The sequence below is a fragment of the Molothrus ater genome, chromosome 14 (assembly GCF_012460135.2).
Source record: "Molothrus ater isolate BHLD 08-10-18 breed brown headed cowbird chromosome 14, BPBGC_Mater_1.1, whole genome shotgun sequence".
In the NCBI taxonomy this organism is placed as follows: domain Eukaryota; kingdom Metazoa; phylum Chordata; class Aves; order Passeriformes; family Icteridae; genus Molothrus; species Molothrus ater.
In genome coordinates this window covers 3,579,693-3,595,981 of record NC_050491.2, presented here as the reverse complement: position 1 = coordinate 3,595,981, position 16,289 = coordinate 3,579,693, and the positions used below count along the sequence as shown (strand labels likewise).

The 16,289-nt window shown below is 49.9% G+C and overlaps 1 protein-coding gene across 2 annotated transcripts in view; it reads left to right on the top strand.

The window, feature by feature from the left end:
• LOC118698796 (gamma-aminobutyric acid receptor subunit beta-4) overlaps positions 1-16,289 on the top strand; it is an 81,606-nt gene that overhangs the window by 22,823 nt on the left and 42,494 nt on the right. For both annotated transcript variants that reach the window (XM_036402333.2, XM_036402332.2), the window contains exon 3: positions 5,523-5,590. In XM_036402333.2, coding sequence (XP_036258226.1) covers positions 5,523-5,590 — 68 coding nt within the window. The remainder of the gene's footprint in view (positions 1-5,522; positions 5,591-16,289) is intronic.

The following is a 16,289-nucleotide window of genomic DNA, read 5'->3' as shown; positions in this document are numbered from 1 at the left end:
CAAAGCAGAGGAGCAGCCTGGGTGAGCCATTTTCTGCAGAAAGCACGAGTGGATGCTGAATGCCCCTGCCTCGTTGAGGAGCACGTAGTGAGGACTGGAGGGAAAAGTCCTGGCAGTGGAATGACAATGACAGGCTGTGTGCTGGTTGTGTTTGTGGTGAGACTGAGATTGCCCCAAGTGCTGGTCCTGTTGGGTGGGGGGTCACTGAAAATGCAAGAAAGGCACTGTGGTGCCATGGTCCTTCATCAGCAAAGCTGGCCCTCCTCCTGCCTGCCTGCACCAGCCTTCTGTGCAGAAACACTTCCACCAGACAGTGCAGGGCAACCTTGTCTAGGACTGGCTGGTTTGGGGCTGCCCTTCAGCTTCTGGAGGGTTTGGAGTGAGGAGCAGGGCTTTGCATGGATGGGATCTCATGCCTATGGCTGTTTACCATTGCAGGGTAAGGCACAGACCTGTTCTATATGTAGGTTTAGTAACTGAAGCCTTTAATTTTCTCTGGTTGGCTTTGTTTACTCAGCAGAAGACCTAAAAGCAGCTTTCCTGCTGCTGCAGGGATCTCAGAGACTGGTGATGCCACGGGCAGGCTGCAAGCAGGGAATGCTGAGGCTCGTGCACAAAGCTGTCTTGAATAATTTCTCCTCTTGTCCAGAAGAGACAGGGCTGTGCTCGCTCCTGCTACACTCCCAATGGCAGGAGCTCAGCTGCCCCTTTGCCATCTCCAACCTCCTCCACAGAGTGAGCAGCTCCCAGGATGGCTGCAGAGGGCTTGGAGATGTTTCTGTGGTTTTAGGAGGGTTCTGTACAGGACAAGTTCCTTTTTTTTTTGTCTCTACGAGTGTGTCATTGCTTCAGTGGCTGGTTTGTGGATACCAGGCTTTAAAATAGAGATGTAGACAAATTGGCAAAAGGCCAGAGGAGAGCAGCACTAATTGTCAGAGCTTTAGAAAACATGACCTCTGAGGAGAGGTTGAAGAAATCAGGTGCATTTAATCTAGACAAGGCAGTATGGGTGGGGGAGGGAGGGGGATGGCATGGTTTCTCAGAACATAAAAGCTGTTGTTAAGGAAGGATGATTGATTTATTCTTCCACTGTCGTGGGGGGTGGGGGGGGGAATGATGAGACCAAACTACATTTAAACTGCAGAGAAGATTTGGTTTGGATATCTAGGAAAAGCCTTCAGTGCAGTGAAATGTGGGAAGGTATTGTTCAGGGAAGCTGTGAAATTTCTGACACCCTGTTAATGCCTTTGTTCCTGTAGCTCAGACTAAAGGGTAATTTTCAGGCTGATCCCTGTCCCTCAGCACTGCAAACCTCGGCTCTGCCAGCAGGGCTAAGTCCACGTGGTCAGGAATGCAGGAACCAGGAACCTTGAAGCCCTGGCTGCCGTTCATAACAATGATGTGGCTTCAGTGGACCATAAATGCAGCTCTGCTCTCCTGCCCACTAGTTTGGAGTCTCTTTGGCTGTGTGTGAGTTGCAGTTGGAGATCTGAATGCAGAGGAACCCGAGCTTGCTCTGTTGTTGACTTCCCTGGGTAGGAGTGAAGAGGGGACAGCTTGGACCTCAGCTCCGAGGAGCTGCCTGAGTGATCACCCCCCTGTTTCACTGGATTTTGTGCTTTTGTCTTCAGTGAGCTCAGAACCAGGCTGGGTTCTGGGAGAGATGTCCCAGGCTAGGCTGCCATCCCCTCTGGCTGGAGTGCAGGCACACACAGGCTTGGAAACACAACCTTTCCTCTACACCTGTGCTGAGTTATTTCTGTTAGCAACGTGACGCCAGGTGCTGGGGTTTGATGCATTATAAAATAAAATGTGAAAGTAATAACTGGTTGCTGGAAAAATATTGCAGATTAGCACAACTTGTTCTCTACCTTGACTGTGTTTATATTTGACAAGTATCACTTGCAGAAAAAGGACAGGTTTTATTATAACTCTTTTGTCTGCTTCCCTCCCAACTTCCTGAGTGCATTATTCTCAGGCATCAAACTACTTTCAGGACAAAATGTTGGTGAACTCTCCAGTGGTGGTGAGAAACAGGGATGTGTGAGGGTGCCATTCACTGGTAACAGTGGCAGAATTTCTCACACTCCCTCACTCGTGATCTTGCCTATAAATCCTTCCCAGGTAGAAGCTTTTTCTTTAAGGGGAGGAAGCCTTGTTCTTTGTACCCACTGGCAAGGCACAGATAAAAGCATGGGACTTTAATATCAGGTTTACTACTTTTACCCTGTCTTGGATCCACAAATGCAGAGTTCTGTCTCTTCTGGACAAATCTACAGATGACGTTATCCCATATTTGAAATACCCTACTTTTGTATCCCTCTTGCCTGAAGCTATTAACATTGGCAGAATTGATGTCCTTTGTTTATTTTTCTGTGCTACTTAAAGTCTGAATGTTGGGCACCAGCTGGCCTGGTTTCCCATTGGGCTGCATTGAGAGTCAGGACATATTTTAGTGTTGGCTGTGTCCACGCTCCTGAATGCCTGTTCTGAGCAGTCTGGGAGCCAGCAGTGCTGGAGAAGGTGAAATGGCTTCCCTGGCATCAAGATGAAGTAGGTGCAGTAAAGGCAAGGCTTGTATTTCATTTTTTGTAGGACAGTCACACACAGGAGCCCATGGGCTGCACACCCCAGGGCTCGCAGGTGGGCAGTGGAGCCTCCCAAATTCTCTGATAGATGGGATGTGCCAAGAGGAGCCCTGCTGACTCTGCAGGGAGCTGATCCCTCCAGCCCAGAGCTGCTCCTGGAGCTGGGAGAGGGGAGCTCTGGAGCTCATCCCTGGCTCTGAGTCACTGCATGACCCCGGGCACTCGAATGCCACGGTGATGAACACAGCACAACTGTCTGCATGCATAGAGTGCACTGCACAGGCTCTGGCTTTGACAGATATCTGTGTATCCCCAGTGCCAGAGCTCCCCTGCTCTACCCACCCAGCCTGCTCTCAGTGGGGGAAGAGCCCTGGTTGGTGCTGGGGAAGGAGGGCATGCACAGCCACAGTGACACAAGCACTGGTGGGGATGGTGGGGATGCACAGCCACAGTGACACAAGCACTGGTGAGGATGGTGGGGATGGAGGGGATGCACAGCCACAGTGACACAAGCACTGGTGGGGAAGGAGGGGATGCACAGCCACAGTGACACAAGCACTGGTGGGGAAGGAGGGGATGCACAGCCACAGTGACACAAGCACTGGTGGGGATGGAGGGGATGCACAGCCACAGTGACACAAGCACTGGTGGGGATGGAGGGGATGGAGGGGATGCACAGCCACAGTGACACAAGCACTGGTGGGGATGGTGGGGATGCACAGCCACAGTGACACAAGCACTGGTGGGGAAGGAGGGGATGCACAGCCACAGTGACACAAGCACTGGTGAGGATGGAGGGGATGGTGGGGATGCACAGCCACAGTGACACAAGCACTGGTGGGGAAGGAGGGGATGCACAGCCACAGTGACACAAGCACTGGTGGGGATGGAGGGGATGGAGGGGATGCACAGCCACAGTGACACAAGCACTGGTGGGGATGGTGGGGATGCACAGCCACAGTGACACAAGCACTGGTGGGGATGGAGGGGATGGTGGGGATGCACAGCCACAGTGACACAAGCACTGGTGGGGATGAAGGGGATGCACAGCCACAGTGACACAAGCACTGGTGAGGATGGAGGGGATGGTGGGGATGCACAGCCACAGTGACACAAGCACTGGTGAGGATGGAGGGGATGGTGGGGATGCACAGCCACAGTGACACAAGCACTGGTGGGGATGGAGGGGATGCACAGCCACAGTGACACAAGCACTGGTGGGGATGGAGGGGATGGTGGGGATGGTGGGGATGCACAGCCACAGTGACACAAGCACTGGTGGGGACGGGCTGGAAGCCCAGCAGGCAGTGGGGCACTCTTGGAGGGAGCAGCACTGCATGGCAGAAAGGCTCTGGAATGGGAATGTGGCTTCTGCCAGGCTCTGCTGCAGCCCTGTGCATGGCCCTGACTCTCCTCCTGTAACTAATTAGCCTGCAAGATCCTCAGGGCAGCTCTGACTTCCTCCTCCTGCTATGGCTTCTATCACAAGGCCCTGATTTCAGGGCAAAAAAAAAAAAAAAGACAAACTATCAAAGTGAGACTTCCTTAAAAGCTTTGCTGTGCCTGTGTCAGCCTCTGGCACAAAGAGGCTGCGGGAGGATCGTGTCTCCCTGGCGTGACTGTTGGTTATTTTCCCACCTGGCTCCCTTGTGAAGGATGAAGGCACAAGCACAGCTAAGCTGTGTCTGGATTGTGGCTGTGATGGCATCTTCAGAGGCTCCACGAGGTCTCCTGAGCTCCCCTGCCTCGGGCACCCTGTCAGCCAGCCCGGGGTGCTGGAGCCTGCACTGCCTCTTTAAGGAGATTTGCATAGCAGGGCCTAATTACAGTGGTTGATTCTGATGTTTTCAGTGTTGTTCATATTCCATTAAAGGATAATGCTGCTTAATTTGCAGCAGAGGGTCTCGGTGAACAGCACACCCAATCACAAGGCACCCCTAATGACACTGCTTCCCTACTTCTGGTAACACATAATTAAAAAATCACTCCATTTCCAGTTGTGTGGTTCTCCCCTCTCCCCCAATCTCCTAATTACTTTCTGAGCCATTTCATGATTATCTGTAAATATTTCAGCACTTAGATCTACTAATGAGTGCATGGAAGAGTTAATACCTTGTGTGGCACAACTGCTTGCCTTTCCTTTTCTAGAGATGCATTGCAAGGGTTCATTTTCTACCTTGCATGTGTGGGAAAGGGGATTTTCTTGGGGTGGGATTGGGTTTGTGCTCTGCCTTTGGGGTTGTGGGCCTGAGCAAGGGAGGGGTAACATGCAAAACCCCCATTTCCAGCTACAGGAGGAGTTTTGCTGGGTTTGGTAGTGGGTGTGAATCTCATTTTAAATTGTTTCACATGGCATAAACCCCACAGTAAGGACTGCCCTCTTCTCTAATCCGAGCTCTGCTCTGAAAAGCCACCTTACAAATGCTGCTTTTTCACTTCATAGATCTGTTTCCTGTACTTGAATGGTGCCTTGGGTGTTAAAACTCACTTGGGACTTTCAGACTGAGTACTCAGAGCCAGCAGAGTGGTGGAGGAGTGAGCTGGAGCAAGTTTCCTGCCCGTGGCTTGCATGGCCCTGGGTGCTGAGTTCTTTGTGTGGTCAATCAGGACCACCTTGTGCAAGCCCACTAGGAGCCTGCTGATGGTCTCTGAAGGGATTATTTGGAATAACCAGAGATAATTGTGTTACTAGGGGGTAATTAACTTCCAGAATTAAAAAAAAAAGCATCAAGCTTAGGCCGCACTGCTCCTTGGGGTGAGTCTGTAAGTCTGGGAGTGAGAGAAATCAAATCACTTGAGCACATTCAATTCCATGATACTCATGGAATGTGGGGCTGCTTAAAATCAAATCCATGCTTTCCTAGGCAATTCTAACATTGCAGATAAGAGAGGAGGACTTGAATGTAGTTGTAACCCAGCCTATTTGTGTTCCAGGTAACCCTGTCACAGTGGGAATGAGCATCCACATCTCCAGCATTGACCAGATCTCTGAAGTCAACATGGTAAGTTTGGAAAGAAAGAGAAAAATAAAAAGAGAAAGAAAGGGGCAAAAAACCAACTATGAAATGTTCTTTCATTTTCTGGCTGAGATTTACTTCCAAAGCAGTGGTTTCTTGGAGGCATCTGGATCTCTGCTGGCACCTCTGGAGCTTGTGCCATCTCATCTCATCCAGAGTAGATACTTTTCACCTTCTCTGCTGGTGGCAGAGACATCTCTCCAAGTTATGCCTTAAAAAAGTAGATGTGAATTGTATTTTTTGGTTGATACAAAGGTGGCTTTATGGTCAGTCTGTCCCTGCCAAGTTAAAAACAGTGAGTTTTCATTTGCTGGTGGTAATTCAACATTTCCTTGGAGATCTGTGCTGGAAAGAAAGGCTTCTAATGGAAATCTGGGTTTGGGTGGCATTGATAGATTGGAGCTCTTCATACCACTGTGAACAAGAAAAAAAATGAAATTATCTGCTCAGGTAGCCATGGTTTGGGGTGAAATCTGTGCAATTTGATGAATACTTTGGTCATGGTTTAGGTTCACATCCAGGACTGTCCCTCAGAAGCCCTCAGCACCCAGCAGAGGACATAGATTGTGTTGTAATTGCCTAAACTTGCCTTTCTCCCTCCTGTCCAGAGGCTTTTCCTCCAGACTCTGCTCCTTCCCCAGGGGCTGAGGGGAGGGGAGGCTGGTGGGAGCTCCTGTCCAGTTCCTCCCTTCCTGGCCCATGCAGGAGGGTCCTGGGCTGCTTTAGAGCTCTTGCAGTTCAGGTCAATTAAAATCCTGCTCTGCCCCTGCTCCTGCCCTATTTCTCTGTCTCTGGCCTCTCCTGCCCTGTTTCCCTGGCCCACCAGCTCTTCTGAGGAGGGGGGGGTGACAAAACCTGACCAGTTGGTTTTGTTCCCAAGCTGCCTGAAAAGCCTGAATTTGTGTTGGAATGACCCAGGGGGAAGAGCTGGCCATGAACCTTTATGTTCCTGAGTGAAAGTTCCTTTTGCTGACTCTGCCACCCTCACCTGAATTCTCTGCAGGACCTGAGGCACCTCACTCCAGTGACAGTGACACTGGGCAGTGGGTGTGGCCCTAGATTTGGGTCCAGAGGCACTGGGTAGCTGTGCTTGAGTTTAGGCTCAGCTTAGCAGGGCCAGATGGTTTAACCTAGCTCCATCTACCTTGCCTGTCAGGCCACAGCTCAACTTTGAGCCATCTCCTCCCGCAGGCTCAGCTTGGACCTGGGTGTTCTGGGGTGCTGGAGCAAATGTCACCCTCCTGCCAGAGCCAGGATGGACAGTTTGGGCTCTGCACCTGTGCCTTGAGACCAAGACTTGCACAAACATAACTGGGAGGGGGTGAGGGGTTTGTTCTCAGCTGTAGCCACTGCCCCTGTGAGCCTGAGCAGCTCTGGCCCAGCACAGAAGGACAGGGACCTGCTGGAACCAGTCCAGAGGAGGCACCAGGGATCAGAGGGATGGAGCAGCTCTGCTGGGAGGAAAGGCTGGGATTGCTCACCTGGAAAGGCTGGCACAGCTGGGATTGCTCACCTGGAAAAAAACCAGCTTAGGTCTTCCAGTACCTGAAGGGAGTCCAGAAAAATGGTGGAGAGAAACTTCTTACAAGGGCTGGAGTGACAGGACAAGGGGGAGTGGATTCAGACCAAGAGAGTAGGTTCACATTGGATCTTAGGAAAAGATTCTCCCCTGTGAGGGTGGGCAGGCCTTGGCTCAGGTGCCCAGAGCAGCTGTGGCTGCCCCGGATCCCTGGCAGTGCCCAAGGCCAGGCTGGATGGGGCTCTGAGCAGCCTGGGACAGTGGAAGCCCATGGCAGAGGGCTGGAACAAGGTGATCTTTAAGGTCCTTTGCAACCCAGACCATTCTGGGAAGGCAGCTGAGCCCTACAGAGGCTGGTGCAGGATGAGCCTCCTGCTGGAGAGGGGTCCATGGGCTACAGGGGCTGATCGAGTGCTTTGTCCAGCAGCTGAGAGCAGCTGTGGCCAGGCACACAGCACCCACTGTCCCAGCAGCACTCTCCAACCCTTGCCATGTAAATGTGGTGCTCTCCCCTGTGCTGTGAGCCCCTGCTCCCCTCTGCCACACAACTGGGGGAGAAACAGTTATAACAATAACAGTAATAATGTCTCTGTGATGCACAGGTTTCCTGGCACAGACCTTCCTCCATGTGCTGCTGTGGATCCTGCAGAGTTTGAGCAGAACAGTGGTGGACACTGAATGCTTTGATGGTGGTGGCGTGACTGTGGTCAGACTGGGCACCACTGTCCATGCCATGCTCCTATAGATGCGAAGGAATGTCACTTCTAGACTTTTGATTATCCCTCCTGGCTCTCTGTTTGATAAGAAAAATGTCCTGCCCATCTTTCCTACATAGATTGGGCAGGGGGAGAGGGTGTGGAAAGGTTTGGGGATGGGAGATGAGGTGGCTGTAGGTGAGAACTTATTTAGGATCAAGATCTCTGAGCACCGTGGTGAGGCAGCTTCAAAAAGGGGTTAAGAATCAGAATCATCTTAAAGAACAAACATTTAGGGAGCAGAAGAGTTCTCATGTCATGTAAGTTTCCAGGCTGAAGGGATTTTATGTGCATCATTCTTCTGTGAGACAGATGCCCCGGGGAAAGGGCTGTGTTTTACCCCTGCTCTGGACATGGATACTGGCAAGAAAAACAAGGCATTTTTTTGGCATCATGTGTGCTTGGGAAAGGAACTGTGCAATGAATAAATTAAAGGCACACAAGTGAAGCTGGGTTGTCATGGCGACCAAATAGCTTCTATTGTTCCACAAGGAGTGTTATTACTTACTACCCCTTGTAGGATAATTAATTAATCCTCAGACATCCTTTGGGAACAATGGCCCTGGTGCTGGGGCTGGGCAGGCTGAGGAGAGCCCCTGGCTCTCCCAGGCCTTTCCCTGAGACTCCTGGCGCCTGCTGGCTGCCTGCTGGTGGGGAACAAGTGCTGTCAGTGACCAGGCATTGCATGCTTCCAAAAGCTGCTGGCCACAGGAGTCCAGCTGGCTGTGGAGCTGTGGAGCAACCCAGCTCCATCCACGAGCGCTCCTTGCCCTCACTCCCTCGGGAGCCGTGTTCCCAAAGTGGAGATGTGGTGACATCCCTGTCCTGGAGGACACAGGGCTCTCTGAGGAGGCAGCACAGTGATGTCCTTCTGCTGGGTGTTCCCAGACACTCTGACACACAGAACACTTTGCCCTGTCTGTAGATGCCATGCGTGTTCTGACACCCAAAGCTGATGCACCCCTGTGACCGTGTTCACAAGGGTCTGAGGATGAGGGAAGAGACGAGGATCTGACTCCATGGTCCAGAAGGCTGATTTATTATTTTATCATATATATTACATTAAAACTATACTAAAAGAATAGAAGAAAGGATTTCATCAGAAGGCTGGCTAAGAATAGAATAGCAAAGAATGATAACAAAGGTTTGTGGCTCGGCTCTCTGTCCGAGCCAGCTGGGCTGTGATTGGCCGTTAATTAAAAACATCTAACATGGGCTAATCAAAGATGCACCAGTTGCATTCCACAGCAGCAGATAACCATTGGTTACATTTTGTTCCTGAGGCCTCTCAGCTTCTCAGGAGGAAAAACCTTAAGGAAAGGATTTTTCATAAAAGATGTCTGCGACACACCTCCAGCTCCCTGAGGGCCTTTCCCAGATCCTGTGCCATACCAGCTGCAGGGTGTTCAAAGGTACAGTGGCAACCTTCACCCTGTCATGAGAGACCAAAACTGCAGCCTTTATTGTAAAAAGTGTCCCCTCCTGGTCCATGGCAGCTGCTGCCTGTGTGTGGTCAGCCATAGTTTCAATCTCACTTTCTGGAGTGCTTCTTTCTTGCTGTGTATCCCCCTCAGCATGGCCAAGCAATGCTGGGCTGCAGCCTCTGTACTTGTCAGTGATTAGAAGGATTATTTGCTGAGCCAAGATCAGTGACATCAATTGAAATTTCTGGGGAAGGATGCCAGGGGCCAGGACAAACAGGTATTGGGGAGGGCACATTTGAGTGGCAGACCCTCTGGGAAGTGCTGATCCATGAAGATGAAAGGCCTCACTGGAGTCTTTTCATCTCCTGTACACATTTGCAAGGTGGGGATTTGAAGGCAGGCTGAGAGGAGGAATGTCTTCCTGCTGCTGCTGAGTAGCTCAGGTGAGCCATGAAGGACAGAGGGACAGCTCTTCTCCTTTGAGGTGAGCTGGGATTGAGTTGCAGTGAGCAGGGTGATGCCTGGAATGGCTGCCTAGTGTCACCCTGATTTTTTAAGATTTTCTAAGCCTTCTGATGTTTACATTCTTGTAACGAACTTCTTTCTGTAAATAACTCATTGTTTTGCATTCTTTCATGGAGGAGGAAAATTTGATGGACTGTTGGTTTGTCCAGTGTCATTGGAGAGGTGGCACTGTCACCCTCCAAATCCACTGTCACTTTTGGAAATCTGTAAATGCTGGAGTCAGAAATTAAAAATTCTCTTTTTACCTTGAAAAAGCTGCATGCGCATTGTGTTATTTCGTGTCCTGTAGTGACAACATAGAGCAGAGGCCAGCCAGAGTTAAAATAAAAAAGTGGGTATTTATTAAAGGCCTTTAACAGGCACACCCTGGGCAGTGCAGGAGCCTGGCAGAGGCTACACCGAAGATGGACAATGGTCATGAGCTCTTTGGGCAGATACAAGTTTGCTCTATTTGCATATCAGAGGTTCATTCCCCAATTACAGCTTCAGGTAATGAAGTCACATTCCCCCAGTTTGCTTCCCCCCTAGTTCACTTTTGTTTATGCTTTTTGGGGCTGTGATGGTGTCCTTGGCTCTCAGGCCTGGAAGGATTATTCTGTCTGACCAAACTGAAGAGAGCTTCCCGACACTCTGTATGGAGTTCAGAGCTTCACACTGATGCAGTGCAGGATCTGAAAAATAGAGAAGCTAAAGCTTAGGGCATCAAGGGAACAGCCTGCAGGTGTTTATGGACTCTTGTGGGTGTGCAGTGGCACAGGGGCAGTGACACTCTCAGGTCTCTTGGTGTGGTGCCAGGTTCCTGAGGAGTCCAGCAGCATTTCTGAGCTGGGGAATGAAGAGCTCTGGCAGTGTGGAGCTCATGTCACACCCAGTTGGAGCAGGCTGGGGGTGTCTGTCCTTGTGCTCTGTGGCCTGAATGCTGCCCAGAGTCACTCACCTCAAGGGTCTGCTTCTGGGGGTGCAATTCTGATGGTGTCCAGCACCAATGGCTTCAGAAAGAGCCTCAGGTCTTCCTTCCATCCAGCTGAGGACTGGCCTGCTCAGGATCTGCTGTATATTCCTGCATGGTGGGACTAGACCAGAACTAATCCTTCCAAAGCAGCCTTTTCCCTCTCTAGGCAATCTCTGGGGATGTATTTTTCTAGCAGCAGAAAGTTCAGACTCTCTTGAAGTATTAATGAACTATTTCAATAAGGAAAACTACCAGAAGTTTTGTATGCATTTGAAATAAGAGGAGGGTACCCTTCATAAGGCTTCAATTTTCCTGCCCTATGATCTGTGCAGTCCTAAACCTGCTCCCTCCTGCGTCTGCACACCGTAGACAGCTCGGAGCATCCAGCCATTATAGTCATGATTTCTTTGTGCCTCCTATAATTTATTCATCCCAAGATGCTCTCCTACATCTGCAATAACATCATTTCAGTTTGTTATAGCACCAGCTTTAAAGTTTTATAAACCTGGTGACAAGTTGAAAAGTTACAAGAGGATTGTTGCAGAGGGCTAGTGTAGGAAACAAGGCTTCCAGATAAAAACATTTGCAGGAAGAGGGCTGTGAAAGGAAGGATGCCTGTGGCATTGCCAATTCCTTTTGCTGGGGGACAGCCTGCAGTGGGGAGGGGTTAGGGGCCAGGCCATGGGGCTTGGCAAAGCTGACCTCGATGGTTTGCTTCAGAATGGGCTGGGTTGGGAGGAATTTAAAGCTCATCTCATTCCAAACCAGGACACTTCCCACCACCCCAGGTTGTTCCAAGCCCCATCCAACCTGGCCTTGGACATATCCAGGGAGTGCCACAGCTTCTCTGGGCAGCCTCTTCCAATGGCTCACTGCTTCCCAACCCCGTGCCCCTGCTGCCAGGCTGTGCCTTGTTGGAGTGACTGCTCTGGTGCTGGCACTGGATCTCTTGGAGGTTACAGCAGGAAGCATCGTGGCTGTTATTGCCCAACTTCTCAAAGCTTGCTTCAAAAACAAGCTGTCTGGTTTGGCAGATTTCCCTGCTCAAGAGATGTAAAGCATGTCTCCAGACAACCATGAACTGCAAGGGTTTTCAATTGGCTTCTAACCCAAAATGAAGTGGACCAGGTTTTGTGTAAGAGTGTTCTTGACCAGGATAGCTCATCCTACAATCTATTATGCCATCATCAGTGGGGCATCACTCTCCTCACTACATTAAATTTTCCATCTTTTGAGCATGCTTGAAATAGGCTTTGTGGTGGAATGTGTCCTGAGCAGGCTTTGCAGTTCTGTTTCTTATGGAATATATGTACACCTGCAATACTAGACAACCCAACTTTCCTGCAATGTGCCCTTGAAAAGGATTTTCCATTGCTCTAGATACCTTGAGCTTTAAAAACCAAGATTTTAAAGAAGAACGTTCTACTATTATGCAGTGCCTTTTAGTACCATCTACTCTCTTCAAATGTGTCAGTGTTTTCCTTAGTCTTGATTGAAAACGTTCTGTTTTGTTGCTGTCTCTTTTCAATTGAGAAATGACATGCAGATACTCCTCAGTCTCTATGTCCTTGGGTATCCAAATGTTTTTTGAAAGCAAAGGTTAAAGCACTTAAATCCTGCAGTCAGAGTTTTCTGGAGTTATGTGCTGTGAGACACAAGTATGACATGACACTCCAGTGCTGCAAATGTTTCTCTGTAGCCTTGGGTATCCCCAGCCCTGTGACTCTGTGGTATCTAAACTCTCTGTGTGTGCATACATCACATCTTGGTATTCAAGGCTGCTGAATATTTAGGACTGCCAAAATATGGGAAAGCTAGGAGGTTGGTGCTGAGCTGCAGCTGGTGCTCTGTCATGGTGCTGCAGGGGATTTAGTCCTGCTGGATTGCTGGAGGCTCCTGGGATGGAAGAGTTGTAGGTAGCAGAGGGGGCTGTGGGGCCTTGGTGGTGGAGAAGGATTCAGAGGGCATTCATGTTGGATATAATGAAAAATTTCTTCACTGAATGAGTGGTTAAGAATCTGAACAGGCTCCCCAGGGGAGTGGTAAAGTCACCATCCCTGTCAGAGCTCAAAAATTGAGCAGACCTGGCGGTGTGTGGTGTGGTTTAGTGGCCATGGGGGTGTTTGGTCAAAGGTTGGACCTGATGACCTTGGAAGCCTTTCCCAACCATATTGATTCTATGAGTCTTGATCTGCTCATGGTGAGGATGGCAGAGCTCTGACTTGGGGTGGGCAATCCCTACAGGCATGGGCAGGTGGGGATTTGTGCTTTTCTGATTCACAAGGGGCTCCTGTGTGAGCCAAACCAGGGTATTGCAGCAGGCAGCTGGGATGGAGGGTTCCTTCAGGGCTGGAAGGGCCTGTGCCCTCCTCTGCTGCGGTCACACAGCTCCTGTCCCTTCAGCTCCTGGTGTGGGGGGCCGGAGTGCATGGCATGGCTGGGAAATCAAGCAGTGCTGCTTCTGCACGCTAAAACTGCATCTCCTGGAGGGGAGAGTTACCAGGGGAGGCAAAGGCCCATGTGCACACTGCCATCAGTCACACAGGACCTGCTCCCTTTGCTTCTCCAGCAGTGGGAAGTGGGAGACACACGACCCACTGAGGGAAAGCAGCAGCATATTGGTGCTATTGAGGCTTTTTTGCTGCTGCTGGAGGGGCGATGGGAGCAATAAAAGATGGCTGTGGCAGGGTGGAGAGCAACCTCCCAACCACTCTGGACTTGGCAGCTTTGAGATGGTCTTGTTTGCATGCAGGAGGCACAACTGCCTGCTCTGTGGCTTCTCTGGAGAGAGGGCAGGAGTAGAAATGCACTGATCTCCAGAAACACCTTTGCAAAGCTGATGCCAGGGACACACCTCACCTGCCATCCTTAGATTTGTGGGTAGGATTGTTTTATCCTAGCAGCAGTGATATCCTGTGAGTGCTGAGGCTTGGGGTGACTTTCACCAGCACTGACACTGCCTAAAAAGCCAAGATCAGATGTGGACACCTGCTCACATCACACAATGCCCTTCTTTAACAGAATTCCCACTGGTTGTGCTGAAACATCCCTTGGACTGAGATGGAGTGTGGGGACAAGGAAAGCATCTGGCCTCGGGTGCTCTGCAGGGTGCTGGGGGACTGGGGACATCTAAACAAGGAGTGGTCCCCTGTTTGCCTGAAAGATGGGGATGGTTCTTCCAAAGGGGTTGAATAAAATAGTCAAGAATAAAGTGAACTCGTGAAGGAGCCTGAAGTGCTCCCCATTCACTGCTTCTGAAATCAGTTGCAAAGAGATTGTCCTGGCCTAAAAGCTAGAAAATAGGTCAGTGTGACTCATATGTCAATATTTACTGCATTTATGGCAACTTGTAGAAGGGAAAAATCTCGCCTGCCTTCCATAATGCTTCACAAGTTATCCCATTGCCATGGCAGAGCTCTCCCTGTGCCCTTGCTCCTGGTTCTGCTGTGACTGCAGTGACAGCCCGGTGAATTCACCACTACTTCAGCCCAGTTGCTAAGTAACAAGCCAAAGATCACCATGCAGCCTCTCCAAATGCCGTGGCCAGCTGGAAGCTGGATCTGCACAAAGCCCCAGGAATTCCTTTGGAGACAGAGGTCTCAAGGACTCTGTGCCTGTGGAGCAGGGAGCAGCCTGGTGGAGCAGCAGTCCTGCCACCAGACTGCCTGAGGCTCCTCCTGTGAGGGGACAGCTCCACTGCTTCCCCAAAAGGGCTCCTCTGTGCTCGTGCTGATGGGCTGTGACTTTTTCAACAGTAGTGATGACCTTGGATGAGTATTTTTGTTGGCCAAATGACACGATTTGGCCATAAGTAGGAGGTGAACTGTGGGAACCTTGCTGGAGCAAGACTGAACTGCTGGACAAGGGAATGATTCTCTCTCTTGCCCCTGAAGCTTTTTGTTCTACTCTGCTTGTTTCTGCCTGGGGGCCTTTCAGCATTCACCTGATATCTTAATGGGAGAGTTTGCAGAATCTCTTTGTCTGCACAATGGGAAATTCTGTGTTATGGCAAAGCTGTGGGGTGAACTGGCTGATTCCCAGCTCAGACCCTGAGGTTTGAAACATGAACAAAACCTGGTGGCAATGCTTGTCAAGAATGATCCCCCAGTGTGAGTCTTTATCCAGTTCAGGGTGCCCCAACATAGGGAATAATTGGCATCTGACTCCATTGATTCAGAATGTTGAACAGTTGATTTATTAAAACTATACTATATTACATTAATACTGTATTAAAACTATACTAAAGAGATACTAAAAGGATACTATAGAAAAGATACTAAAGAAAAACCTGTGACTGTCTGAGATAGCCAGGACACAGCTTGGGAGTGATTGGCTAATGAATCAAAACAATCTTTAGTAGAATTTAATTGACAAATCACTTCAGGTAAATAATCTTCTTAACACATTCCACACGTGCAAAAACAACAGGAGCAGCAAGTAGAGATAAGAACTGTTTTCTCTTCTTCAGGAAAAATCCTGTGAGAGAGGGAGTTATGTCTCTCTGTGTTCAGAGAATGTGAATGCCACAAGTGTTTCCAGGGTGCTGCCCTCCCTGAGGAGCAGGGAGTCCTCCAGGACACGTTGGAGGGCTGAGCTGAGCCTGCTGCAGCGCTCAGGAGCAGAGTTCCCATGCTCTGCTCTCCAGGCAGGTTCCCAAACGGGGCCATTTGGGTGCACTCAGAGCTCCCTGAGCTCCTGGGAGGTGCCTGCACCCCACGCCAGGAGAGGAGTCGTGCTGGGGGGGAGGAGAGGCTGTGGCTGGATGCTTTGCAGCGTGCCTTCAGCTGAACAGGGCTATGCATTGCAGTGCTCCATCTGTTCCTCTAGCAGCCGAGTTATCTTTAGCTCTGAGCATGTCAGTGTTGTATGGTGCTGGTATGAACCACTTCAGCTTGCACCCCAGCATTCCTGTAGTAGTTAGAATTCCTACTGCAGAAAACTGCCTAGGATAATTCACCCCCCCCCCCCCCCCACCCCTTCCTGCCTTGCTTAAATTTTTATTCATGTTTTCACATGGGCAAAACTCCCCCCACCTGTATATATTTATATATATATACATGTATTAAAAAGCTGGCTCTATTTGTGAGCAATGTTCCAAACTGCCACCTGTTTCAATAGCAATGTTGCAGCATTGGAGAGGATTACTGCAGAATGCTAAAGTAGCTCTCCCCCCAAGTGAAAGCTTCATCTGATTTGATTGAAAACCAAATTAGACCTTGAGAATCTGACCTTCTGACATCCTGTCATATATACATTTAAAGCACCCAGCAACAGAGAATGTATTTTGTGCAAGGATGCCAGTACCTCAATATAGAACCTAAATCCAAATACGAGTGCTTGCGTGTCGTGCTGCTATTTGAATATGTAAATAAATGGGGCTATAAATAGCTCTATATGTTATGTACATGTTAAGTGAAGGTGGCAGATCCGACAGCTGAATGGCTCTGCTGCTTCTGAATGCTGGGAGAGGCTCCCTGCACGCTCCCCACATCTCTCATGTTTGCTCCTA